The 25033-nt window shown below is 41.2% G+C and overlaps 2 protein-coding genes across 3 annotated transcripts; one reads left to right on the forward strand and one right to left on the reverse strand.

Annotated features, from left to right (window-relative positions):
- Positions 1-2206: 2206 nt before the first annotated feature.
- On the forward strand, positions 2207-14155 carry STYX (serine/threonine/tyrosine interacting protein). Of its 2 annotated transcripts, none has more exons than XM_009583897.1 (11): positions 2207-2242; positions 6096-6128; positions 6985-7038; positions 8181-8278; positions 8990-9050; positions 10399-10435; positions 11016-11055; positions 11144-11194; positions 11813-11885; positions 12875-12968; positions 13659-14155. In XM_009583897.1, exons 1-11 carry the CDS (start codon positions 2207-2209, stop codon positions 13730-13732), a joined length of 651 nt encoding a protein of 216 aa, XP_009582192.1. In that variant the 3' UTR covers positions 13733-14155. The 2 variants fall into 2 exon arrangements, with proteins under 2 accessions (XP_009582192.1, XP_009582193.1); XM_009583898.1 differs by lacking the exon at positions 2207-2242 and adding an exon at positions 5798-5809.
- A 5233-nt stretch (positions 14156-19388) lies between these two features.
- On the reverse strand, positions 19389-22738 carry GNPNAT1 (glucosamine-phosphate N-acetyltransferase 1). The gene is made up of 5 exons (XM_009583899.1): positions 22537-22738; positions 21763-21825; positions 20967-21094; positions 20357-20418; positions 19389-19853 (listed from the first exon to the last, which is right to left on the reverse strand). Exons 1-5 carry the CDS (start codon positions 22706-22708, stop codon positions 19706-19708), a joined length of 573 nt encoding a protein of 190 aa, XP_009582194.1. The 5' UTR covers positions 22709-22738; the 3' UTR covers positions 19389-19705.
- Between the last annotated feature and the right edge of the window lie 2295 nt (positions 22739-25033).

Here is a 25033-nt window from a genome sequence, read left to right on the forward strand (position 1 = left end):
TTTACCAGTATCCTGGTCCCAGACAACCAGTTACTGGTAGAACGTGTTCATTAGTGCACATTCTACAGATTCTTCGTAAAAAGTGAATCATCAAGATTCATTGTAGTGGGTAGAATTGCCGTGGGGTGAATGCAGGAAAAAAACTACTAGAAAAAATTCAGATGAGTCTCAGCTTCTGTGCAAGTCTATTTAAAAAGAAAATAATACAAAGTGTGGCAGTCCTGCCATTTGGCTACGTGTTTCATATAAGCTGAAGAATTCTGCCTTTACTCCTTTATTGCGCTTTAATAAAAGCCAGTGCTGATGATCCCGTGTGCTACTTGGTATTGAACAAGCTAGTAGGGGTATCTTTGGACCAGTGTTACAGAATGGGACAAATAAGAAACATTTGTTTCTTACCAGTATTATGTTTCTACTTTCCATTTAGTTGCCCTAGTCTACGATTTAGCCTTTTCCGTGGCTTGTGTTTCTCTTTGCCAAAATAACCTTTATTTTCCTGTTGTACACTTCTTCCTTCCTCTGTGTGCTCTGTCATTCCCACCTGCTATTGTTTTTTCTCTCCACTTTCCTGCTTTTTTTATTCCTTTGTATTTTCAAAAGTAAAAATGTCTGTATGATGAGGACTTCCCATTGTCCAAGTACTCTTTACAAATACACAGAAAACACTGTTAAACACTGCTTCCCAGCCCATGTTTACCATTGTTGAGACTGACCGAAGTGGGATCTGTGACCGAGGGGGGACTTGCCATTACAGCAAAGCCCATCTAATAGCTGGCTTTGCTAAAAAGTGGCTTTACCCGTCCTGCCAACCGTCCGGTGTTGTCACCGGATTTGTCCTGATGCTTGTCTGACCTGTGGTGACCTGGAGCAGAGAGCTTGCTTGATAGACAACCAGCTTTGCTAAAAAAGCTGTTAGTTTTGGGCCATTATAGTTTCCTGAGCGTGGTGACCATAGGATTAAACAGTTGTGCAAGGGTGGGAATGTAACCTCATCCTTTAACCAGCCACTGCTTTGGGTTAGCAGTACTGTTAAAGCCTTCCTTAACCTTGTTCGCATAGCTCTGTTCTTGTTAGTGGCATGCCCACATCTTGAGTGAACAAAAAGACTGGATTTAATTTTTTATATTTTATACGCTTGCATTAGGACTTCTACCTGAAAAAAAAAAAAAAAATATTTACCCCTGAAGTGGTCAGGCAGGTGGACTAAATGATCGTTGTAGGTCCCTTCCAACTGAAATAATTCTATATGTATAAAAAAATACACACACATATATATAAAAATGTTTCTAACTGGAATAACTGTCCAAGAACATGGAGCATGACTGAAACTGAAGACACAGCCTTTCATTTCATTCTTGTTTGTAGCTAATTTTGAGTCCCTTAAAGTAGCATGCTTCACAGTGATAGACACGACAGGTTTCAATAATATTAAAATATTTTCCTTGAATATGTTTTCAGTACTTCATTTAGTTTGTCTGTTTTCGTATTAAAAGATGGCAAATGAGTATGTGCTATTACTACTTTAGTATTTCATGATTTCTCTTGACAATTGTTCTATTTTACAAAGGCCATTGGTGTAACTAGCTTATTTCTGTGCAGGTCTCTAATGATAACATCCCCCCTCCCGCCCTTTTGTTGGACTACATCAGCTGGGAGGTTTTTTTTTTTCAAAGTATTGTCTAAAATACTTTCAAAACCAAGATGTGATTGCGTTTCATTGTGTAAATTAGACTTAAAACTGCCTCAGAATTAAGCATAAAGCTTTTGTGTCAAGGTAATCGTTAAGGGATCAGGACCCATCCACAATCCAAGCTGTAGCCTGCTAAGGGGGGGTGATAGTAGTGTTGGCAGTTAATATAATCATGCCTTCTGACTGTTCTGATATAACACTGTTCAGCTGTAATTTTAATTTCCTATACAGAGTGGTACAAAGTTATAGGCAAGAGATCAGTTGGCCAGAGCAGATGAAGGAATTGAAGCAGGTCAGCAGAATGTGCGGCTGTCATTGCCGTAAGAGTTGTCTTCAGCTTTGATTTCACAACTTGCGGAAGAATGTTGTACCAGGTTTGGAGGAGAGACTTTTGAGTGTTATAGCTTATATGAATATTCCACTAGACAGGGAAACAACTTTAGGCAAGAGGATTCTGACAGCCCTAGATTTTTGAGGTACACGAGGAACGATCAATCATGCAGAATTCTTGCTGTGATGAATTGTGACGGGAAGAGAAATCCGTACAGAAAGGTAAGTGATGCTATTAATCAACAACAAAAGAACTGTCTGAGTGTTGGAAAAGGGTCAGAAACCTGGAGTGGTCAGGAAGGTTTTACTGGGAGTTGCATGCAGCTTTTCAAAAGGACTTGAGTAATGGTCTTGAAAGCAGGGAGAGTCATTGCAGATGGTGGCTGATGCCCAGTGATGCTGAGCAGATAAGGGGCAGCAGCTAAAACCTAGAAAAGATACTTCTTGATGTTGGATTCTCCTTCTTTACTGATTTGATTTATTTTACTGGTGTCTTTTTCAGCATCTTTGAGAGCTTCTTCCTTCATCTAGGGCAGTCCGTGGTTTGCAGGCTCTACTAATTATAAGGCAGTAGGAGTTTAACCATAATAATGAAAGTGCAGTACTGCGGATTGCCTTTCAACCAAAGCTGAGCTTCGGCAAAGACCGGCTAGGATATACCTCTTATCTGTGAAAATTAGATGGTCTTCAGACTTAAACTGTTGGTTAGGGGCCAGTTAAGTGATGTCTGTCTGTTTCACTACATTCCTTCTGGTGAGGCATATGCAGGTTGCATAAGGTAAGTTGTGGTGCTGTGTTTAAAAACCACAGTCTTTGTTTTTGTGCAGATCTTGAGCATAGGCAAGTCTCAATGTCAGGGCTGTTAAACTAATTAAAAAATTTATATTATTAATTTTATATTAAGCCCTAGCCAAGGTCACCCTTTCAGGAAAAAGTCCACATGTAGGTACATTTGCACATGTCAAAAAGAAGAACAGGTATAGCTATGGCAAAATATTGACAAAATAACCATAACTGTTGGCAGAGTAACTCTTGATGTGGTTTGGATATTGGTTACCAAGAAGCTCTTTGTAATGTAGGCACGTTTCACCTATTCATTCATATCTTCAATTTATTTCAGCTAGAGATTGGCTGTAGATGGGGAAGGGAGGGCTTTGAAGCATGATTTGTTCCCTTTTCTCTTGCTGGTTGCTCCATTCTAGGACAGTAGTTGAAGTGCTTTAGATAGTCCCTTGGCATTTCATTTGTGCGAATACAAAATACGGCAGATATGTGCTGTGAACCCCCTCAGCGAAACAGCTGAGGTATCTTTTAAACTTGTCTGTCAGTGAATCACAGTCTAGTTTGGGAAAATCTGTCAGAGGTGAGTGGCTCCTCTTGAAAACTTTGGAATTGTGGGGATTATTTTTTGCATTCCTTCTCCTTACTTTTCTGTCTTGTGAGTACTGAAGATCATGTCTTCCAGTGAGTTGTCTCTTACTCTGTAGAACCTACCAAGTACTTAGCTGCAAGGAGTGCTGTTACTCTATCCAGCTGTGGCATCATCAGTTGTTTTCTTAGCAAAATTCTTGTATTTGGTCTCATAAAAAGAGAAACTTTCAGTTGTTATTTGTCTGCTGGGTGCTTCAGACAGTGTGGAAAACACGGTTGGTGAATGAGTTTCTTAAAATGAGACCTCTGCTTGGGTTCAGTCTACATTAATAGATTTTTTTTTTTTACATAATTTTGCATAATGTTTGAATAATCTTGCATTGTTAGTTTTAAAAGCCTTGGAGGGCTGTCAGGAAATCTGCAGAATCACTCTTTCAGTAGCTTGTGTACTTGTCTCAGATTAAATGTTTTCTTTATACATTATCTTTCAGATACTTATTTTGCAGACTAAATCCCATTGGAAACTGTACCTTTTTGGCTTATTGAAGACTAATGTCTGGAGCCAATACTGACATTTTTTTCTTGTTCAGAACATCTGTGGCATCTGTTGTCTTTTGGGTTTTGGTTTCCTTTGGACTGTATATTGCTAAATTCTTGCCTACTTATTTTGCACAGCTTACAGCTGTTGGGACTAACACAATTTCCTGCTTCTAATGCATTTGAAAGGAATATTTGTAATGTATTGTTAAGTCCCCTTGACCAAAGTAGTGATGAATTTGTTTTCATTATGCTCCAGATTAAGGCTTTTAAATTCTACAAATAGAGTAATAAACCCACTTAAGCGCTTGTATGCTCCTGGAGTATAGCTTAAGCTTTTCAGAGTTTATTGCTCTTACTATTGTTTTTATACTTGGACAAAACTGGCGTTTTCTTGCTTTTTGATGAGTGAATTATGCTTTTGTATATGCGGTGAGACAACAGGGTTATGGTAAAACACTCTTGGGTCAACCTTCAAAGGATACAGTTCTATAAATATCATCCTTTTGTCTCAGGATTTCTACTTTCTACTACCAGGAGCTTTTATTATTACAGCTGGAACATGCAGAAATAATTTAGCTACCTCTCTGTGTCTTTAGCAAAGACCATTTCAGTGCATTGTAATTCCCTGTTTGTACTACCATTTTAGGTAGTATTCAAAGAATTGTTTTGAGTGGCTTAATGTTTGTTTGCTTTCTCAGAAATGCTGTCCCAGATTCAGTTCAAGTGGTTTCCAGAATAACTTTACTGATACTAAAATCCTTTCTAATTCCACTACCAAGAGCTAGCAAAACCTCAGCGTGCAACTGTGTGTCTGGGGGAAGCACTGGATTTTTCTTGTGTGTCTTTGTAAAAAGAGGGTTAATGTGAAATTGATGCTACCGGTACAACTGCAGGTGCTAAGGTGGACAGTGCTGTAGTTTAAGGGCCTGGATCTTTCTTGGTGTAATCCTGACCTCACTTCAGAGGTGGAATATTTAGAGTTTAACTTGCACATAGTTTTGAGGAGATTGGAACATAACAAGAACGACATATGGCAAAGTTTTTTCTTAGCTGTCGGTGTGTGTGGAGCAAACAACAAAGTTACGTAAATAAATGTATGCAGTCTATTTGATTTGATATGTTTGACTATTTCCTTTTTTTTTTTCTCCAGCTGGTAACTGTGATCTCAGATACAACTCCTTCGTGTGTGAGGGTCAAAGAATGAGTAAGAGCCTGTTAATAGAGGACAGTGGGAGTTGTAAAGAAGGAAAGACAGGAATAGAGTCTGCCTGAGCATTTTTCTGTTCAGCTTTGGCAGCTCTGTAAAATGGAGCAAAGGATGAAAATGTTGATCCTGGCATTTGCTCTGGGCAGTTCTGATAGATTGAGTTGGATGATAGTAAATAGCCAGCTGGGAAGGGGTGCTTCCTGAGTGGTGAACCCTCACAGACTTGAGGGTCTGAGATTCTGTGGAAGGGTGTGAAGTGCTAGCTGTAAATTAACCGACAAGGAGTATTGTGTCCTTGTGGCTGAACGTGAGTGTATGTGTTTACTGTGCAAGGATCCTTCCCAGGGTAACTGTCTAGGATGCAGAAAAGTGGAAGTTCACTTGAAGGCCTTGCTGTGCTCACGGAGAACATAAATTTCTAGAATTGTTAAAGCTAAATCCTGAATATTCAAAATAAAGTTAGTTTGAATGCATTAGGTGAGGCAGTGTAGATTTTAAGGGAGTTACCTGCTATACTTGTTATCTTCTAACTGTTTTTTCAGTGGCTGTAGGAATGTACCAGTCAAAGAAATGTTTTTGCTTCTGTGGCTAGTACAGAATGTTCTAAAGCTTTTTTCTTTTTTCTTTTTTTCTCCCCACTCTAGAGGGAAGCTTGTAAGCAGAAAGCTGAGGTGTGGATGTACAACACACAGGCTGTTCTGCACAGGCTTCATCACTGATGATGTAGAGTCCTTGAAGTTTCTTCACATTAGCTTTCAAAGTAGTGTTCCTTGCACTTGAGTGTTACTGGTATCCGTGTGGAGAGTTAGCAGTAAGCGTAAGCAATGTGCCTGTTGCGTAGCAGGTAGCTTGTACAATCTGCAGAAAATATGATTTTGATTGTTTTACATAAGATCTCAGTCTGAATTTGGTTTTCCCTTTATGTGCCTATATAATTATTTTTTGTTTTATTTTAAGGATTGGACCTATCCCATGAGGAGGGAGATGCAGGTATGACATACTTTCATTTACCATTTGAGTCAAAACACATGGTGCGTTCAGTAAGAAAAAGAAAGTGCCCTACAAAAGAGCTGGTATCAAAATCAGTCTTTAGGAGTGAAGTGTCAGTCAGCACCATGGGAGAGGTGTGCGACAATTGCCAGCTTAGAGCGCAGGTGTGCTTGGATCTCAGTTGTGCAAGTACTAAAAAAAAAATGGTAATATTATCCTTTTCTTCAGAATCCCCCAAGTACTGTATTTTTGCTTTCATGAATGTTTTTAGGAGATGGTTGCTGAAAATGTATTGGAGCCTTGCTTTTTAACTGAAATTTGGTTGGAAATAAGTGTTCTCAAGTAGGAGCTCTGGACAATTTTTCTACCATGATGGCAGCCAAATCTTTGCACAAGATAAGATCTACAGACCTCCATGTCTTTATTGGTGGGGAGATAAATGGTTAAAAATTGGTATTTTCCTACTAGTAGGACAAAGCTAGAAGACTTACCATATGTCTTTTTCCGTGAGAGCGATTTGGAATTAATTGCAAGACAGGATTATAAACAAAGTTAGAGTTCCCTTCATTTGATCTGGGGCTGGGTAAGATGTAGTAATCAAATTGGAACTTAGTCCAAATAAAGGACTTGATTCCTGTTCCAAAACAAGATCTCCTGCACAAAGATCATGTTTCTTTTATTTTGCCAAACTGATTTTTTTTTTTCCCCTTGTCCTGTTATAAATGACACTTGATAGCACATCTCTCACTAATATGTAAATTACTTATTTCCATGGCCATAGTCTGAGTTGAGTGCAATGTCTTATTTCAAGTAATTTTGAGTTGGTATTAAATGTCTGTTTTTCTGCCCCCCCTAGGAAATTTTACCTGGGTTATTTTTAGGCCCATATTCTGCAGCTATGAAAAGCAAGGTATGATTTTCAGAATAGTGTCTCATACGGAAACTTTGCTGTGGTGATTTGTTACTGTGGCGCTATGTTCAAGTGTTTTCTACATAGGTGTAAGTTTGGTTGCAATCTTGAACTGGAACATGAAAGATGCCAGAGTATAAGTAATACATGGTGCATTTATGGGATGGTGCATTTATGGGATGGTGCATTTATGGGATGGTGCATTTATGGGATGGTGCATTTAGCCTGCAGGATTATCTGACTGGGGCCGGTGTTGATGCCTCCCCTTTCCAGAGTGAACCTGAACTACCGCCTCAGGCACATGCTGGGGCAGTTGACACTTACAAGGCTATGTTTTCCTTAACAATCTCGTGAGCTAAAGGGTTCTTGAGGAGAAAAATGAAAGAGAGCCCTGATGGATTTTTTTCATGTGGTTTGAAGTTGTGCATGCTCTCTCAATTCAGCTAGTCAGCTTTACCTACTCCTTTACCTAAACCACAGAAAAATGCAAGTTTGAAGTGACTTGCACCCTAATTGCAGCGAGCATTCATGTGTGAGCTTTTTGTATTAAAATTGAGTCTTATAGTTAAGCTTGAATATAATTTTTCTTAGAAAAAGGTAAAACGTTTGAGGCTTGCACATTGCTGATCAGGCAATCTATTTCCTTTGCTAAAGTGTTGCAATACAAATCAGAACTGGGAACTCACACATATGCAGTAAAATAAGGTAAATTGCATCTACAATAAAGGCAAGCACTGCTAAGGCAAAGCTTGTATCCGCAAGCTTGCCTCGTGCTTTAAGTGATCGTACTTTCAATGGGTCTGATTCCAGCAAGAATCCAATGCTAGCTGAAAATTACTACATCGTGTGGGGACATGCGATTTCAGGCATGAAAGTGAAAGGTGGGCAGAGACAAACAAGCTCATTGAATGCTGCCTTTACTGTCTGTTCTTTTTATCATTGTTAGGAATGCTTTTTCTTGCAGCTCCTAGTGGTTATGTTTTGTCTTTTTGAAAGACAAACTTTTTCAGTGTGCTTTGAATATTAGAAAACTAGCTCCGATTTTCTTTGAGGACATGATATAGCCCTATTGTGTATTTAAGTATAGCTTTTCTTTTTATTACTGTGCTATAGAAAAAATCTGTTTTTTTCTTTTTCCACAGCTACCTATACTTCAGAAACATGGCATAACCCATGTAATATGCATACGGCAAAACATTGAAGCAAACTTTATTAAACCAAACTTCCAACAGTTATTTAGGTGAGAAATGATCATAACATGCAGAACTGCAACAATGAAAGATTTTACTCTTAAACATCTTATTCTGTATTAAGGAGACTTTTTTTATGTTGGTGTTCTTTCCAAATATTTTCACATTGTCAAAAGTATTTGAAAAACGTGCTAAGGTGTAGGAAGACTCTTAAATCCAAACCATGAAGTTTATTCATCCATTCAACTCTAGACATAGACAGCACTGCAAATGAGAAGTATCCATTAGTTTACAGTGACTGTCTTCAGTTTTGAAGTTGTTAGTTCTGAGTACAGTTTGTCCTGCTAATAGAACATTTGAGGTAACTTAATCAGAATGTGTGTACCTCTGAAAAGGAGCCCCAGAAACGAACACTGGCCCGTGTTTACAAACCGATGGGGAGCATGTGAGTATGTAATACACTGCTTTCAAAGAGAGTTGAGTCACCTGTAACATAGCACTTGTGAATTTCTTCCACTCCGAGAGGTGCTTTTGTCAGGGGATGTTGGCGGAGGTTCCTCGCTTACTTCCTTGTAAGGACAGCTCCAGAGGTTGCTTGTTTGTAGATGTTCTGGATCTCAGACCAGAAAGTAAAGGCGGGAGAGTAGTGCTGGCTTCCTTCTGCAGGTTTGGGTATTGTAGCAGGGTTGAATCAGCTGTGTGTGTACAGGTGGCAGCAACTCAGTGTTATTGTGTACTCATAGCAACTGTTTTCATTGTAGGTATTTAGTCTTGGATATTGCAGATAATCCAGTTGAGAATATAATACGATTTTTCCCTATGGTAAGTATTTGCGTGTTAATGTGAATGATTTGGGAATGGAATTGCCCAGTAAGAGGTTTTCTGAACTAACAGACACCAAATTTCAAATTTGGGATACCCAGCCTGAGGCACCTAGAAGGGCTGAGAACTCTTAAGTGACCTAATTATTGCCACTTTAGTAAGTGTGATTAACTCCTTTTTACAAGTATAGAAACTGAGGCAGAGTTGTAAGAGATGTATCTTATTATGGTCTCAAAAAAAAAAAAAAAGACTGGTCTCAAAACAAAAAGAAAACAGGTCATGGGAGAATGCTAGTTATTTTGGAAACCCTTGGCCTGTAGGAAACTTATTTTTTGAGCCCAGGAGTATTTACATTTCCTGTATCAAATACTAAAATTCAGCAGAAAATAGTAACTAGTTGGTGTAACTAAGTTTTACAGCACCTTGAAACGTGTTTACTATAGAGGAATTAAAAAGTAACTTTAAGTTAAGCAGTATCCATTGCAAACTGGCATTTGGAAAGAGAATAAACCCTGAGTTTTGAGCCGTGGTTTTGTATCCTTATTTTAGGTTAGTTTGCAACAGAGGAAAAACATTTTGTTCCTTCCCCCACCAAAAAGCTCTTCTGGCTTCCCTGTATGTGGCAGAGGTGGTCATGTTTTTGCAGAACAAGAAGGCAAATCAGTTGATGGCTTGCAGCTTTTCTGAAGTATAATGCCATTTGAGCAAACAACATCCTTTGCAGACCTCGCAGTTACTGACATCTTAGTAGCTCTGTGTTGGTATATTTTGAAGAGTTTAATCTGAGTTTTCCCCACTATAAATTATTTAGCTTTTGCTTTTCATCTAGTCATCTGTTTCAACCTGGCAGTATTCCACAGACCTCACTACATCACGTCTCACCTTATAGATTGATTAGACCTACTTTTATAACTGAAAAGATCATTGGAGAACTTCTAGGAAGACACAGGTGTCAATAGTGTGGTCCAGGCCATATTGGTGTTGATGCGTGTGTGTGTGCGTTCCCCCTCAGCCCCCCCACTGTTAAGCAAAGATGTTTGGAAGTTACTTTTTATTATAGTGGCGTAACATGTGACATAGAGATTGTAAAAGGCACACGTACTGGATTTTTATGCATTTTTGTTTCTGGCTTCATACTAGTTTTTCACTGACAATTTTATGGATAGTTAAAAGTACAAAAGAAATATAAATGTCCAGTTGAAGTGATGTCTAAGTCTGTATAAACTGAGAGCATTATTGTCACTGTATATAAAGACTGATACAAAAATTCTACCAAATTTAAATGCAAGTAGCAGTAACATCTAGAATAATCTGAAACTTTGAGTCTTGTAATTTTTTTTCTTTTTAGACTAAAGAATTTATTGATGGAAGTTTACAAAGTGGAGGTAAAATCATATTAACTTTTTTCCTTCATTTACTAATCCATTGTTGTTAAAGCTTTAAAACCAACTTAGTGGTATGTATTAGAGGCTCTTAAGTATGAGGTTTTCTTAAATTTGGGGGTTTATCGTGCTTGACTTGAACTATATTATACAAGTTTAGAGCAAAGTGTTCTTTCCTTTTGCCTCTGACTGGAAAACAAACCTCTTTGTATATCTGTGTTGTGTGGGGTTTTTTTGTTTTGGTTTGGTTGGTTTTTTTTTTTTTCACTTTAAACACAACTGTGTTCTGTGCATGAGGGTTTTTTTGTCCCCTCTAACGTAGGGCCTTAAATCTGCATTGTGGTCCTGGAATGCAGATTCTGTTACTCAAAATCCTCAGAGGAGCAGAAATCCATGCTTCTGTACCCCAGGGCAGTAGTGGACAGAGTGTAGTTAGTAATCTAGAGTGAAGCAAGACACACCTATTATTCTTAGGATGTACCTTGCTACTGTGTAGTTCTCCATAACAAGGCAAAACTACATTTCAAAGAATTTTCTTCAGTCTATATAAGTATGGTTGGTTGTTTTTTTCTCTCCTTCTCAGGAAAAGTTCTTGTCCATGGAAATGCAGGGATTTCTAGAAGGTAGGAAACTATCCGTCCTGCTTATTAATTTTTTTAAAAAATGGAAATGTATTTTACTGATTTTTTTTGTTTGTTTGTTTCTTTTCAGTGCTGCCTTAGTTATCGCATACATAATGGAAACATTTGGGGTGAAGTACAGGTAAGAACAGAGCGTGGTCATGTAGTTAACCATTTGTCTGAAAAGGCTGAAGTGAGAGAGTACTTTAGTACAGATAAGGAGTCTGATACATCTGTAGGTATTCATTTTTTTAATTCAAGTGATGTAAGTGAAAAATAATTTTGGAGGGAACGTAAACAGTTGTGTATTGATGCGTAAGCCAGTTGTTACCTACTGAGATTGAGTGAAGACTTTACATGGGGCAGATTGTTCCATTTCACTTCACTGCAGGTTTGTTTACCTCCTTTCTTTAAGAAGAAGTAGGTACCTGCTGCTAATGGAAACAGGATACCAGCCTGCATAGTTTTACAACAAGGCATCAGTCTATAGGAGAGGCCCCCAGAAGCTGTTCTAAGTAGTGTGTTGAAAACAGGCCAGCAAGCTGAAGAGAGGAGGTGGGGGTGGGCAAATAGTGTTTTACAACTACTGCTTCCTATTTTGCCCAAACAATTTCAGTTATACAGACCAGTTCTGAGGAGCGCTTAGAGGTTGTGTGTTTCCTAAGAACTGATAATCGGAAGGAAGACTCCTGAAACCACAGAGACTTTTGTCACAGTCTGTTTTCCACTGAAGTATTTGCTCTCCCCTTCTCTTTTTAAGGGACGCATTTACTTATGTTCAAGAAAGAAGATTCTGTATTAATCCTAATGCTGGATTTGTCCATCAACTTCAGGTGACTTTTTGTTTTTTCTGGTTGTAACTCAAAAGCCATTTGATGAATCATCTTCCTGCAAAACAGCTATTTCTACTTAAGCTTACCATTTACTGTAAAAATATGCTTCAAGTAAATGTCAGAAGCTATAGTAGAGTTTGGGAGGAAGATGAGTGGGTACCCTAGTTCATTAGACTTAAGCTTTAGACAAAGCAAATCCAGGAATGGAGGAGAAAAAAATCATGGGTTTTGCAGTGATTAAGAGGCTCTGAAACAGGTTAATTGGTGGCTAAGGAAGCTGCAAAGTGAGTATTGTGGCACACATTAGTGATGATTCTTCACACTTGCATTCATAGGTGATGAAATTCATGAGTCTGAAACGGCAAACAGCAGTATCATGAAATTGCTTTATCATATTCCAGGAGTCTATAGGGTGAATAGTAGGCAAACATCAGGACAGTGTGTTGAAACAGATTTGCAGTGTCTTGCTATTACTTAGGTGGCTGGCAGCAAGGTGATTCATCAGGAGATGAATATCTCCTGAGTTTGGTGTGTGTTTTTTTTTTTTTTAAAGTAACTCCTGCGAGGAGTTGTTGTGTAGCACTGAAAGTGTGACAAGTCACTAGAATGCAACTTCAAGGCCATGTATGGTTTGTCCTTGTAACAAATCTCTGAAGCTACAGTATTCTAAGTTTGGTTTGTTTCTACTGTCTGAATTGCCTTCTGGGAGCAACAATGAGTTCTCTGAGCATTCTCACAGAATTTTTTTAATGAAAGTTGACTTTCTTCCTTCAAGCCATTTCTTGTCATCCTTTAAGTTTTCTTTTGTTCTGTCATCCTGACAGTTTTTGTGGCTCACGTCAAAGCAACAAAGAATTCTCCTCTAAAATCTCTGCCTTACTATAAGATGATCTCTAGTCCATCCTAATGAACTCTCTGAATTAGTCCTTCTCGTCCTTACAAAGCATTATGCCAAATTAATAGCAATATGTATTATTAAACTTTTTCAGGAATATGAAGCCATCTATCTAGCAAAATTAACCATCCAGATGATGTCACCACTGCAGTTGGAGAGATCCCTCTCAGTTCCACCTGGTACTACAGGTCAGAAGCCTCTCCTGTTGTGTGTGATGCTGCCTGTCTTACCTGGTGTTGTGAGGTGACTTTTGCACTCCCTAAGTAAACCTCCAGAATCTCAAACTTTTGGGAAGGGGATGGCTGCAGTTGGTGTGCAAGCCATGTTCAAACTTCAGTATGCAGTACTTAAATATTCTGTTCTCTTATGGTTGAACTTTCCTGTGGTGTTGTCCGCACTTCCATACCATACTGGAGAAGGGCCCTGCCTCTCCCTGTCCTTCAAAAACCCTGAGTTCCCCAGAGGAATCAAGAGTGACAGGTTGAAAGCAGCCAATGTTCATGACATAATTGCTGCCCCTATAATTAAGGCCGTTGCTCTGAAAAAACCTTTTGCTGTGCCTTTAAAAAGGTAACAGGGGATTAGGGCATGAAAAATGTTACTTTAATCATATAGAGGTGTGCCAGTAGCAACCCCTGCTAAAGATCAGTGAAAATGGAGTTTGGGGGGACATGTAAAGGCAGTGCAAAAATGGTGGATTCTAGGAAATTTCTCTTCCATGGGGAGAAGTGCAAGGGAAGAAGAGTGCTGTCAGCAACTGGCTGTCCAAAAGCTGAATGCCTTCAAAGGGTAGAGTCCTTGCAAGAAGACAGTAACAACTGCCCTGTAGTCCTACTTACAGCTGTGTATTGTTAGAGCTGATCTTTTGCCTTTTGCAGGAAGTTTAAAGCGAATGCATGAAGAGGATGAAGAGCTTGGAACCATGCAAGTGGCAGCAGCACAGAACGGATGATATCTGAGGACAAGCACTGTTTGTATTGCGAATTCCTGCCAAGAAAAGTGAAGAAAGCTAGGGAAAAAGAATTAATAATGCAAAATGATGAACACACACATAGCTTCTTTTCAATTACATGTTGCTTTCAGATGTAAATCTGCCTCTGCAACACACTAAGCATCATTTTTAAGATGTTGGACTTCTTGAATGAATAGATGGCACTGATTGTTTTACTCCTTTTTTACACTTTACAGTTTTATTCTAAACCAAGATTTTTGGACTTGCAAAGAGGTATTATTGCAATAATGCACTTTTCATACTTGAAATTTCTTTATTTGTATGATATAAAGTTATTACTTTAAACAAAATGCAAGCTGGGGGGATTTGTTTATAAAGTTATTTGTGTAATTTATAACAAGAGACTTTAGTAAAGAAAAAGTTTGCTAAAATTCACCTTGTTCTCAGTATATATTATGGTCATGCTTGTAGAAATGCACTTTATGAACTGCACTCTGCCCTACTACTGGCAATTGAGCAACAGTGGTGATCTAATCAGTATTTAACTCCTTACCTTGTTATAAAACCTCATTATATACTGAATTATTTTGAGACTGACACTCAGACCAATTTAAGATAAAATACTGTTCTAAAAATCTCACCTTGTTTTATACAGGTTAAAGTTTAACAGAGTACTGATTAATTACTTAATAAAATAGTCATGTGCTGAATTAATATAGGGGGCAGCTACCAATTTTACACACATCAAGAATGATTCTTTTAGGTAGCATTAAAAAGCTGCTTGTTAAATTAGTTATAGGTTGATTTAAGTGGAATAAGTATGGTCCATCTGTCTACTAGAATAGTGCATCTTCAAACTAGTATTGAAGGAGTAGTTCCCTTTGTAAGACAATAGAGGTAAAAACTGGGTTGGTGTTTGAAAACTGAGGCCCAAAGCACTGGCCGTAATAGTATCAAGACCTAAAGGATTCACCTCAGCTCTTCTAAAGCATTAGAGTCAATTAAGGCCATGGACTTACCAGTGCTTTAAAGTTTTCAAATTGGGAATTGCCAAGGCAGTTTGTGCAGCTTTAACTCTTCTCCCTTCTCAGAAGCACTGTGATAACCACTGGTTGTGCAAGTACAGTCTCAGTTCTGCATCTCTGCTTTATTTGCCAATCGGCCTGTTGCATAAAAGAGTTGAATGAAATGATGGCTGCTGTAGAGTGCTGTGGTGACTGAGCGAATTACAAAGCTATTAGAAGAATTTGTGTGTTTGGGAAATCTGAGCTTGTAATGAGACTATATTTTAACAGGGAATAGGTGAGCTCAAGAGAGTTGAATTGATATAAAAGACAGTTGGGGATCTGAGCATCCAGGTATCTCCCTGTACTCTGATACGGCTGTGTGTGAACAGCCAAAGTCCTCTGTCAGCCTCGGAATGAGCGACCTGTGCTGAGGGGGACTCTCTGAGGGCAGATATCTTTGAATTTGAAGGCATGAATCTAAACAGTGAAGCCACTTTGTAGTGTGAGGATCTCTTCTGATGCTGCCTTTTGCTGGAGGATTGTCCAGCAGCTTGTTTACTTTGTAGGAGCCTGTTTACTTTGTAGGAGCCTGTTTACTTTGTAGGAGCCTGTTTACTTTGTAGGAGTCCTGCCTCACTTTGTGTATTCAAGGCAAGTTGACCACGCCTGTGACTTGCTGATCTTTCTTAGTCACTGATCCTCTGCCTTGTCTTGCAGCTCCTCGGAAGGCTCCCTGAGGGGCAGTGCCTCCAGAGCAAGTCTGAGCTCTTGTGTCAAGGCTCTTACAAGCAGTTAGTTTGAAAACTACTGCCTGGATTAAAGCATGCTGCTGGAACAGATGTTGGTGACACCTGAGGAGGAAATCCTGCTGCAGGAAGTCAGGGCTTTTAGCTGAGCCAGGACAGCTGGGTGAGGCTTTATAGCCTAATAACCTCTTCTCCTGTGGAATGTGAAGGGATGGAGTGCTGCACATGGGGAGGGTTCACAGCTTCAGTGGAGCTGAACCAGCATGCAGCAGCACTTTACTCCTCTCTGTCCTCTGCCACCTACCTCGGTGATGGAGCAGTGCAAATCCTTCAGAAAACAATCTTTAAGAAATGTATGATGCTTTTAGATGGAAAATTTTCAGCTTGAAAAAAGGAAGTGTTACTGTTACCTCCTTAAGAACTACAACTTGTCAGTGTTAAGCTGTCTGGCTAAGCATGCAGTGCTGGTTTTGCAGTTGTAGGGTTTATTATGTGCTGTTAACTGACTGACTTTAAAAGCGTGCTTCTAGGGCTGTTGGGAAATGCCTTCTCAGATGTTTCACCACTTACCCCACAAGGCCACCACATGGCTGCAGTAGGGTTTGTGGATGTCTGTCTCTTGCATGGCTCACCAAATGCTGCCAGCTACGAGCTTCTGGTGAAACAAGGATGGGAACCAGAACTTCTGTGTAAAATTGCTTTCTATTTCAGCTCCCTTGGGGTCCCTTGTGAAGGGGCAGAGATGAAGCACAGATGGAAGAACACTCTTGATTCATCCAACTATCCCCTGCCAGAGGGGCGTGTTCATGTGTAGTCTGGTTCTGTTATCTCACTGGGGTCCTGGTACTTCCCTGGGGAGACTTTCACAAACTAACAAGCTTCATGACTAAGGATTTTCCACCAGCCTAATTTTTTTTCATGCCATTACCCCCTACTGATGCTTCTGCAGTCATTCTGCTCTGTCTGCTGCCTTGCAGATAACAGCCTCAGATCCTAAGGGATTCTGAGATTAGTTTTCCTCATATCTATCATTAAGCCTTTTATTTAAAACTTCTTGACATCTGTCTCATTGAGCTTACTGCTAGTAGGTATTTCAATTACTGGGGTTAAACCACAGGTGGTAATTGCCAGCAGGGGTCCCTCACTGTGGCCTTCGAGTATCAGCAGAGGTTGAATTTTTTTTTTCTTTCCCCCTTCCCCAGGTTCAGACACAAAGCTGCAGTATCCCGATCTTTGGGGAGCCACAGCTCTTATGTTGAGGTGCTAAAGTTCCCTTTGCCAGTTTAGGGGAAGCAGAGTGAAGGAGCTGGAGATCTCTTCCTCATGGCAGGAGAGGTGTTACCCAAAAAATGAAATCCTGAGGAGGAGGTGACACTAAACCTCTGGAGAAACTGGTAGTTATGTTATGTTGATTTCCAACAAGATCTGTGGTTCCTTTGTTCCCTGGGAGGGGGAGGTCTTGCTCTTTTCTGTTGAGCCAATTGTACTGTAGATAAATTAACAGGGCTTCTGCAGTTTAGGAGAGGCATAATAACAATTTTAATACCACCTTTTGCTGTTAAACGCTGTTATTTTTGGCATGTTCTTGGTTCCTGTGAACTGTGACAGTTTAAAATACATATACCTGCGTACTAGGTGTTCTTCCAGCTGGCTGGGCCATGCCTGAAACCATGGTGGCCTTTGTAAGTCCCCAGCACTTCGCAGAGACGTTCCCGTTCACCAGGGTGGGCAGGGTGTTCAGTGCATTTGCTGGCTGACGCTTCCAGGGCCTCTGCTGGTAACGGGATGGTTTCTGCCCTGCAGCTCACACCCACAACCCTTTGCTTGTGTAAAAGACAGTACACCGAGTCCAGTCGTCCCTCAGAGGGACTCCTGACAGCGTAGCCTAGCTGTTCACAGGCAGCAGGTGACGGTACATCTCAACACGAAGCTGTTGACCACAGGGGTGGTAGCCTGCCAAGGCTGGGAATGTCACCTCTGGTACAGAACAAAGAGCTCTTCAAAGCTAAAGGGACAGTGATGAGCTGCACTCCTCCCAGCAGAGGCATTGTCATGCAGCCACAAAACCAAGCTTTCAACCTAATTTGTTTGTTTTACAATGATCTAAGCTGGGTACACAATCACCTGCTCCTCACTTGCACTAATCTTTTCATTAACTCTTAATGAGGGCCTGAAGCTATTTAGATGGTATAGATATCACAGAATTCAAACAATCCACTTTAAATTAGTGGAAATTCAGAATTAATTAAAACTGTGACAGGCAAGAAAAATCCACCTCAGTCATTTGGGCCCAGGATAAATCAGTAGTTGATTTTATACAATTCAGTATAAAGTTCAGAGTTGGGGCTCATGGCACTTAGACCTTCTGTCAGCAGAGCACACCTGGGAGGAGCCCAGTTCTCCCTCAGGGGAGAACACCCCTAAGAAAATGGGGTGCCTAGGCCTAATTAAGTGGGTTAGAAACTTCATCCTGGCTCCGAGACATGCAGGTCTCCATCTCTGCGCCCTGCTCTTGCTTTCTCAGCGGTCCTGGCATGGTGTCCATGTCTGTAAGCAATTGAGCTGTCTGGATGCACACCTCTGGTCGCAGGGTTTGTGCCTGCAGGCAAAGGCTCCAGTGCCAGAACAAGCTGAGAATTTCCTTTGAAGACTCACTTCATGCCTGCAAAGATGCAAATGTGCATCAGACACATGCTTAAAGTCAACATGGAGTCTCAAAAAGTGTTCTTTTCAGTCTAGGAAAACAAACATATTGGCAGCAGGCAGTACTGTTCTGAAAGACAACAGGTACGCGCTTACTCTGGATATCTACCGCTAGGCACAACACAGCCACATGAAAAAGAGACCAGATACCTTTGGCAGTCTTCATTTATTCAGCTTAAACAAAGATTTTTTTTAAAAAATAATCAATAAATTAAACAGACATCACCAAGGAAACACTATATTGAGTGGAGTACCATCAGGAACATTAAATAGAACCCCCACCACAGCTTAAAGTAGCTCTCCACACCACAATGAAAGAACATTTTGTAAGGCCTAACTGTTCACAAACAAGACTGGCTGTTCTGTATCATAATGCCCTATTCATAGATGTAGGATTTGTCACTCTCTCCGCACAAAACACTACTGTTGGAACCAGGGCTTTGTACATTATTTGCTTGCCATCACTGGCAAAAGTGCTAAAAATCATTTATCCAATCTTACAGCAAGAGGGATGCTCCAAAGCAGCAACAGTCCCTCGGGACCGGGATCGGGGGTTTCTCTGCCGTTACCAGCAAACCCACAGCCCACCTGGCCCTCAGGAGCTCAAGCACAGCCAGCCGGCCGGGCGCGCTCGGTGAAGCTGAACGCATTACTGCCGCCTTACAGATACAGGCAGCCACTGCCAATCCCAAACCACCGAGTACAGCCAGAGCCCCGCTAAAGATGGGGTGTATTCTGTCAGACATTCCCGTCTGCCTTTGCCCTGTCGCCAACCATCGGGTTATATTTTTGTGTCAGAAAACAAGTAATTATCCTGAAAACAAAGTTATCAGCTAAAGTGCAGGACCCCTGCAGTGAGAAGTACACATCCCTTTTTAGACTCGGAACATCAGCTATATTCTAGCCCATAAGGATTCTCCCCTACCCGCATCAATAGTTACAAGTTCAGTTTTGGAAAATAGTGCTTATAAAACTTCAGGTACGCTAACACCAACAGCTCTTCAGTGAGGTTTCATGGAAAGAACAGAACAAACGCCCATTCTGTATCGCTAATTCTGCATGAGAGAAGCCTCATCCCTCCCCGAGCTACGTCATCCTTCCGTGAAGTACAGACAGGAGAACAATCCCGCGAGCTGTACTTTGGCTACCAAGAAAAGAAGCACAAACCTTTAGAAAAATACAATGCAAGAAAAAATTTGAGATAAAAATATATACCTTTGGTTAAAAACCATCCCTTTAACAAGAGTCCTTTGTAACTCAGCTAGAACAAAAAAGCTTCACTTAGACTGAACAGTAGTAAAAATTAGTTCTAAGCGCTTATTTCCTAACCCAAAGGACCCTTCTAAAACGTCAGTAATTTTTTTTTGCAGGATTTACACATTTGATGTTCATTATTTATAGGGATCATTATATTTGCAGCAGTAAACTATATAAATTTTCCATGAAGAGAATGTTTGTAGCACAAGCTCCTCCACCAACAGTCTTTACAAAAAAAAAAAAAAAAAGACTAGAAGTTCTTAATTAAAGAACCGTTGAAACATGTAGTTTTCTTCAGATACCGAATAGCCAAACTTTTTATAGAAATCCACATTTTTTGGCAGACACTCAAGCGTAATTTTGTAACAGTTCAGTCTCTTACTTAGCAATGTCAGGGTGGACGTTAATCTGAAAAAGACAGAAAACCAACAGGTAAATGAAACGGCCCTGAATGCTGGACCAATTAACATTTAATTCGCTAAAGTTATCAGACCTACAATACTGAAGTTTTACAGCGCTCTGCATTTTCTTTCACTACGCAGGATAGTTGCTATCCCAAGAAAGAAAGAACAAAGCACCAGCATCTTGCAGACAATTTTATGTTACTGTTAGAAGAACCTCAGCTTGCACTCTGCCAGCTAGCAATACCTTCCGGCTAAACTCCTTTCACGTGTCTGGCTGGGAGACTGAACGGTAGTAAAAATTCATTCTAAGCACTTATTTCCTAACCCAAAGCTGCCCTGCAGCTAACCTGCAGAGTTAAAATCCTGCTCTCGGAGGTCTGGCGAGCGATCTTTGCCAGCTCGTTTGCTGGCGCCCGTCAGCGTGGTAAGGTGGGGGGACAGAAACCAACCGGGTGAGGGCTTGCTGCCCTGCCTGCTGTTGAACGGCAAAGGCGGTGAAATACTTACAGTTTACCAAGCTGCTTTCCTCTGCACTCCCCGCTTACTACTACATCTTCTATCCTTCCTCTCTGTGAAAATACAGGGAAGCGTTAGTCGAACAGAACACTGTTGGCGTTAGTTTCCTTACTGCACTACATTTCATGCTTGGATTTTCTGCTGTCTATTCAGATACAACTCCTCCGGTGGTTGAATTGCTCGTAACGCCCCTTCCAGCACCCAGCAGGAGCTGTGGTCCCACCACGGCCTTTCCCCGCTGAGGCGTTTGTAACTCCAGCTCCCCGTTTTCACACGTCTAGCTGGGACTCCACAGCAGCGAGATCCTCAGCCATCTGCTCTGTCAGAACCAAGCCTGACTAGTTCAAAAGCTCACTGGGAGGGGGAAGAGGACAGACATCAAATTGCTTTTTTCCTTAAGAAAAGCCAGAGCTCCCTTTTATTATTTAGCTGAGCACCCAAGGACGTGAGATATTTTTGAAGTGTCTTTGTAAAGTGCCTTTTAAAGGCACTGACTCAGCAGAAGGTACTTCATCACACAGTAACAGCATAAAAATAAAATGCACGGAGTCTGGGGATGGGATCTTTTTCCTCAGTTTACAGCTGCAGCGAGAGAATATACCTTTGCACAGGAGTGAGTGAACTTATGTTCTATAACCAGCGTTGCCGTGGCAACAATCTGTCCAAGATTTGTGTCTTCGACGACAGTAACGTAGTAATCTCCAGATCTCTTCATGTGCTCAAAGGTTTCTGTGGGAGCAGACAGACAGCAGAAGAGTCACTGTTAATTTCAGATTAAACTGCGGTTAAGTCTAACACTTGCAACAGATTCTGAATGCAGGGTTCAGGATCACAAGAAAGATGCGCCCAAGACCCCAGAACCTGAAAGCCCTGGAGTCAGACTAACCCAGAGACAGAACCAGGAAAAAGCAGAAATTAAACAAGTGCCTTTTCCTTAGTTGTCAGGAGAACCCTCCTTCCCCAGCCTCTCTGCAGATGGGCGCTACGATGAAGGTGGCAGTACTTCTAAGTCTTCTTACATCCCAGTTCAATCTGTGAAGCAAGCTCAGGACGCTGTTGAGCTATGATCAAAGGCAAGCCTCTGCCTTGCTACCGGTGCTGCAATAATTCAGCCAAAACAAGCCATCACCCAGTAGTCCTTTCTGCCAGGTATCTAAAGCTCAGTCTCAAAAGCAGGTATACAATTTAGGCCTGTCCCAGCCAAGAAGCCCTTTGGGATAGCTGCAACCGGATCCAACGCTGAGTGCCAAAGGCTGCCTCAGGGGACCTGAGCTAATAAATCCCTCTGGCATCAGGCAGTCGGGAGCCTCACACCCAAGCAGCTTTGCTGTCAGCATCAGTATCCTCTGGTTCCCAGCAACCTCTACGGAAATGCCAAGAAATAATGATGTACTCACTGATAAACTGCTCTGGGCTTGCAACTCCAGTTTCAGTCAGCTGACCCAGAACCTTAAAAAAGCCTGTTACAAAAGAAGGGGGGAAAACCAACCCTCAGTGAGGGACAGAGACGCACAATTAATAACACAGAACAACCCGACACGGCTGTTTGGAGAGTTAACACCCCCACCGCACCATCCAATTCAGTTGTATGTAAAAGCCTGCGCTCTGCATATTATAGAACTAGACTGTAATCTTAAAATCAAACTCCCGCCTTGAGCGATGCTGAAGGATCAGCTAATGCATCAGCAGCAAACTGCAGCTTGAGTGCCGAAGAGGCGTACATTCAAGAAAGAAAAATATAAGCCTGAAATTATGCGATATTAAGCTGTATGTTCAGAACAACCTTTTTATCCAAGTTACAGAACTGAGGAAGTCTCCACGCACTAAGAATAATATGCTGGTTCACATTATTTTTATATTCAAGGGAACAATATGAACAGCTGTACTCCCTTCTCTAAAGCTGTGGTGAGTAGGAAGCTGTGGATTATTTGGAAGATTTGACTTGAATTTTAAGACTGTCTTTGAGGTTATTGAAACAGTAAAACCAATTTTGAGGGGCACCCAACACAGCACCAATCCATGGTGCCAAATGCTCAAATTCCTTACTGATAAAAATAACCCAAATCAGATAAAACGAGCAATCCTAATCTATTGAGAGATCATGCAGAAATACGTATTATCTAGTTCAGCACCCAGCTTTCATTGGTGATGATCATTAAACAGGATTCTACCTCGATTTAAATCAGCTGTGCAAAGTGGTCTCAAAACTAGGCCATCTCCCGGATCCAAAGGAGAAATAGCAGGAGAAAACGTCGTCGTGTTCTCGCTCCAGTCCAGCTCATGCAGAATATTTGGGTCAAACATCGGTGTGTCGTCAGGCATCACGGTTGCAACAGGCATCATGGCTGCAACAGGTCTTCTGGAACAGAACGCACACGGGTAAGGAACATTTTGGATTGCTCTTGTTTTAATCTCTAAATATGCTATTTCCCCTGGTTATATCATGCCATGTGATGTTCCTCAGGGTCGTAAAGAAAGGTGAATGAAACCAGAACTGCTGTTCACTTTATCTCCAATTGAAGCTACTCAACCTTCACCGGACTAGACCGCTGGGTTAAACAAAGAGCGTGCACACTGACACCGTGCACGTTATCTGAAGTCAACACGTGGCACTTTTGTGTTCATCTGGGAAGTTTTTTCTCTTGAAAAAAAAAACCAAAAACAAAACAGGTAGGACACTGAGTAGGATATTTAACCTCTACAGCCCTCTGAAAAGGAAAGCACCTCACACTCTCAAGAAACCTCCCTAACATACTGTTTATTGAGTATAGAGGAGATCATTTGCATTAGTGTTCCATTTAAAACTGGCGGTAGGAATAGTACACTTTTTTCAACCAATCCTATCACATAAATATTCAGTGTCTCAGCCAAGAGGCACTACATCACACATATGAAAACACAGATGATACAACAGCCTGCACGCACGCTTACAGCCTGTGCTGCGTTTCTCATGCAGTCATGTTTGCTCGGTGTATTTACAAAATCTAATGCCATCTCAGCTGTAAAGCGCAGCGCCTCGTTGTCTGTTAACAGGTAAAACGCAGAACTGCCAAGATGACGGTGAGACACCTGTTAATGATTAAAGAGAGATTTGGGAATTGTGCGTTATTCGCAATTGGAGATAAAAGGAAGCAAACGGATATATTTTCTTAATATCTAGATATAGGAAAATAATTCTTATTCTGTCACCTGTGGAATACCTGGTCAGGTTTCTGGTATGAACAGAGCATATCATGGGAATCTCTCCTGAGACCAAGTTCTTTATACATCTTCAAATTAACTTAGCTGCACCATAAGTAGTTGCATACTGTTGGATAGGCCAAATAAACATCAGAAAGAAAAATGTATTTGGGATGAATGCTTTTCAAAGTAAGACATCTTGCAGCCCTGTTATGCTGCTCAGAGAAAATACAGAGGATGTTAGCTATGAAGCATCTCAGCGTAACTGCAGCATGCGAGCCTCAAAACTGAAGGTGGCTCTGGAAACCCAACTGAAAAAGCTTCTTTAAAAAGAAAAAAACAAACCCACCACAAAATCTTTTTTTTATGCCACCTGCTGGTATACACTGGCCTTTAAATCCCCATTCTCATCTCAAACTTGCATATAAAAGTAAAAGAAATTGCTGTTATAGCAATTAAATAGCAATACAAATTCTCATCCCACATGAATTTTCAAAATGAAACAGCGGGAAAAATGAAGTGCAAAGAAAAACATTTCTATAGTCGGGAGAGTCAGAAGTGAGAATCCCGGTCTTCTGAGTCCCAGTCCCGAGCTTTAGTGATCAGATCACACTGATTCGTGCGGAGGACTGCAAGCCCATCGCCAGCATATTAATTATGTCACTGCTAAGCAAAACTGAAGTCTCCCTGGTCCCAGCAATACATTTGGCATCTCTGTTCCTAGATCTCGATTATTCTCATGTTGCTGTTACCCTGTCCCGTTACAAAGCCTTCCTAGAATTCATGAGTGTTCATAACAACATTCAAATAGTATCCTGTACAGAATAAAATAAATCTAATTCATTTCAGCTCAGGGTTACTGAATATCAAGCACACACAGCAGCAGAAAAGCACATGAAGGAAATAAAATTTTTGATGCTCTTCAAGCAATTAGTGTTATTTTTCAAACTACATCCAGCACAGCTGGAGCAGGAAGAAGTTTGAAGCTTCCCGCATTTTCGGGAGTCAGGAATATGACTTACTCCATAGAAATGCGTTTGCCAATTGAAAAAAGGATCAATGTAACACAAGGAAGAAGAGCTCCGGCCTGTTTTGATGGGTTGCTGGTTTTCCCTCCAGGCCTGCTGAGCTTACTCCAAGACCAGGTGCTGCCCCTGGAGCACACCTGAAGTCTCCCCTGGAGCATCCCGGGCTCCCCATCCGTGTCGGGAGCGAGATGGGGCCATGCCAGCGCCCACGGGACACATTCGGCCCCTTTTGCCCATTCCACCTCCCTCTGTTCCGCTGTGTTCCGGGGAGCGAGCACGGTATGCCTGGGGTCCCCCCGAGATGAGCTGCCTACCCAAGGGGGGCTGGTGGGTGCTCGGCCAGACCTCTGCCGGCTCCCCAGCTGCGGGGGACAGGGCGAGAACCCTGCCCCGAGGGGCAAGGGACAGCCCCGCATGGCCCCTCAGCGGGGTCCCCACCTGAAGAAGCCCCCTCGGGATA

The sequence above is a fragment of the Fulmarus glacialis genome, unplaced genomic scaffold, assembly GCF_000690835.1.
Source record: "Fulmarus glacialis isolate BGI_N327 unplaced genomic scaffold, ASM69083v1 scaffold39268, whole genome shotgun sequence".
In the NCBI taxonomy this organism is placed as follows: Eukaryota; Metazoa; Chordata; class Aves; order Procellariiformes; family Procellariidae; genus Fulmarus; species Fulmarus glacialis.